General features: G+C 35.5%; 1 protein-coding gene across 1 annotated transcript; it reads right to left on the bottom strand.

Moving 5' to 3' along the window:
• Positions 1-284: 284 nt before the first annotated feature.
• Positions 285-2,413, bottom strand: LOC122301080 (auxin-responsive protein IAA1-like). The gene is made up of 5 exons (XM_043112166.1): positions 1,975-2,413; positions 1,431-1,633; positions 1,096-1,207; positions 786-847; positions 285-619 (listed from the first exon to the last, which is right to left on the bottom strand). The coding sequence occupies exons 1-5, from the start codon at positions 2,256-2,258 to the stop codon at positions 579-581; spliced, it is 702 nt and encodes a 233-aa protein (XP_042968100.1). The 5' UTR covers positions 2,259-2,413; the 3' UTR covers positions 285-578.
• Between the last annotated feature and the right edge of the window lie 303 nt (positions 2,414-2,716).

Below are 2,716 nucleotides of genomic sequence, written 5' to 3'. Positions count from 1 at the left end.
TATTAGTTTGGAATGTAATCTGCTCACTCATGTGCCTTCTTAGCTAATATCATGACAATCTTTTTGGTGTTACGGTCTCGCACTTGTTGATGTATATATAAATGTTTTAGCGATAAAAAAAATCTCATAAACTTAATCTGATGTGATATATTAAATTATAAATATATTTTTATTATAAAATAGATATAATATATCATATAAAGTAATATGTCATGTCCATGTATTACAATATTCCTGCTGGTCTAGATCTATTTGAAACCCCAAATTAAGAGGGGAGAAAAATATACTAAAAAAACCCACAAGTACATGCATCATTTTGAACTAGCACCCCGACGCAACTTATAGATATAGCCAATTCTTATCTTATTCCCGTAATGTTTTCTACCAATCAAAGCTCGATCCTCATCCAAAACAAATATGGAGAGATACTCTCTCTCTCTCTCTCTCTCTCTCTCTCTCTCTCTCTCTCTCTATATATATATATAGAACGAAGGGGAAAAAAAAGCCTCTGTAGTACTAGCATGAATTAGATCAGTACATGAAGGATGATTATCAAGGGCTTTAATTTTATAATTCTTTTAACTCGTGCAGCTTGCAGATTGTTGGGGTGTTCTTGGATCTGCATAAAAAACACGACCGAAAATAATATATAAAAGAGAAAATCAATATGGTACTATATTTATTAATATAGTGATTGAAAAATGCTAGCTAGCTAGCTAGCTTGTGTTAATTAAATTGTAAAACGCTGCAGAAAATAACAAATTAAGTAAATTATTAAAGATTACCAGGTCCAATTGCCTCTGAAATTTTTATCAATCTTAGCCGCTTGCACGACTCCACAAACATTCTGAAAGTGAATTAGATCGTGTTATAAAATGATTTATATTATTTAAATTAATCATAATTATGGGATCCAATATTATAGATTTTTTAGGCATGTAATAATAATAATAATAATAATAATAATAATAATAATTAGAAGTGATTGAAAAATGCAAAAAAAAAAAAAAGATTGGTTTTTCATGGAGTCAGATCATGAATGCTATATATTGCTCTAGCTAACAAAGTTGAGTTAACATGGAAATTACGACTTACTTCCATGGTACATCTCCCACTAACATCAAGTCACCATCTTTGTCCTCATAAATAGGTACATATTCCACCCCACTTGCAGGATCCATGAGCTTTTTCTCATCCAAGTAATTACCTATATATACATAGCAAAATTCATGACACCACCCAAAAGACTAATTAAATTACCCACCAAAGAAATACTACTGCATGTATCGGATTAATACTCGAAATATTTAACATCCGTCGTACCTTGTAACACACACACACACACAATATATATATATATATATATATAGAGAGAGAGAGAGAGAGAGAGAGAGAGAGAGAGAGAGAGAGAGAGAGAGAGAGATACATACGGGTGGGATGCGTAGGAATAGTCGAGCAGGAGATCAACATCTCCTCCAAAGCACTCAATAACTGCTGATAGCTATTGTACATTTCTAGATCGACCTTTCTTAGATAAGGAGCTCCATCCATTGCAACCTTTACCAAGTGGCAGCTCTTCGTTATCACATTCTTCCTAAACGCTCTCACCGGTGGCCACCCCAGTATCTGTGCCCTAAAAATCAATAACGTACGTTCAGTACAAATAGACAAATAAAATAAGTTAAATTAGGGTATATATATGCATGCAATCCTAACCTATCTAAAATCATGTTAAGGCCGGTATACATCATGTGGAGCCATACTTAATTTCCTGAAACGATTTTTCTCATCACTTTCAAAAATAAAATTACGTACAAAATAATTTTGGACGAAAGATCTCTAAAAGTTCAATAATATATATATAATTATCAACGCATATATCCCTGCATCTTGGTAAATTAGAGCTAAGATTCATATAATAATTTATTAGTTTGAGGTTATAAAAAAAATGAAAAACTTTGATATCTTACGTACTTTGCTGAGGGAGGTTTTGCCACACTCAAGTCTTCGTTTTCTGATTCGGACTGCTCACAAGCGCTGTCATCATGTTCAACAGAAAATGATCTACCAAGATTAAGATCCATGGCTGCCTGCGAGAATCCCCGTTTCGTGCCCGTCAACTTTGCTGATGATGATCCGGGGATCTGTATCAAGCTGCTGGTTCCACGTCCGATCTCTCCCGGCAGCCCTAAGGTCAGCTCTGTCTCCTTGAAATTCAATCCGCTGGAGACATCTGATTTCGGCAAGTCCGGTGACATTTTAATGATCAGTACGCCGGCCACAGGAACCTAGATAATTAGGCTGATAACAAGTCTCCTTGCTCTTCCTTTTTTTCACTCTTTAATTGCCAAAGTACTACTCCGAGACCCAAAGTAAGTTGTATTTGGCCTACACTACACATAATTCGGCCGTGTGCTCTCTCTCTCTATATATAATTAAAATAAAAATGGGAGAATCTGGCTGGCACATTGACTAGCAGACCAGACCAGACCAGTCCCACGTTTAAAATTGTAGGAACAGTTGTGATCATTTCATTGCTCCAAAGTTTGGGCCCCTGTCGGTTCTGAAACCCTGTCGTTTTCATTTTTAGAAACGTTGTAAATGTAAATTCCACTTAATTATGATTCTTTTCGGGTTGTAGGAGGACTTGGGGTCAAAATTTGAATTGGAAAGTCGGAGAACCGACCGAACCAAATCAGTCGGTCCGTGGTTTTGA

This window comes from Carya illinoinensis, chromosome 2 (genome assembly GCF_018687715.1).
Source record: "Carya illinoinensis cultivar Pawnee chromosome 2, C.illinoinensisPawnee_v1, whole genome shotgun sequence".
Classification (NCBI taxonomy): domain Eukaryota; kingdom Viridiplantae; phylum Streptophyta; class Magnoliopsida; order Fagales; family Juglandaceae; genus Carya; species Carya illinoinensis.
Note: the sequence above shows the minus strand (reverse complement) of the source record. Positions and strands in the feature narration are given on the sequence as shown.

What these genes read in the sequence shown, in the direction of transcription:
- LOC122301080 (XM_043112166.1), bottom strand. Translation starts at nt 2,258, where the DNA reads ATGTCACCGGACTTGCCGAAATCAGATGTCTCCAGCGGATTGAATTTC. An exon ending in GCAAAACCTCCCTCAGCAAA is followed by an intron (nt 1,634 to 1,974) that starts GTACGTAAGATA and finishes ATTGATTTTTAG; the next exon opens with GGCACAGATACTGGGGTGGC. An exon ending in TTCAGAGGCAATTGGACCTG is followed by an intron (nt 620 to 785) that starts GTAATCTTTAAT and finishes TTTTTTATGCAG; the next exon opens with ATCCAAGAACACCCCAACAA.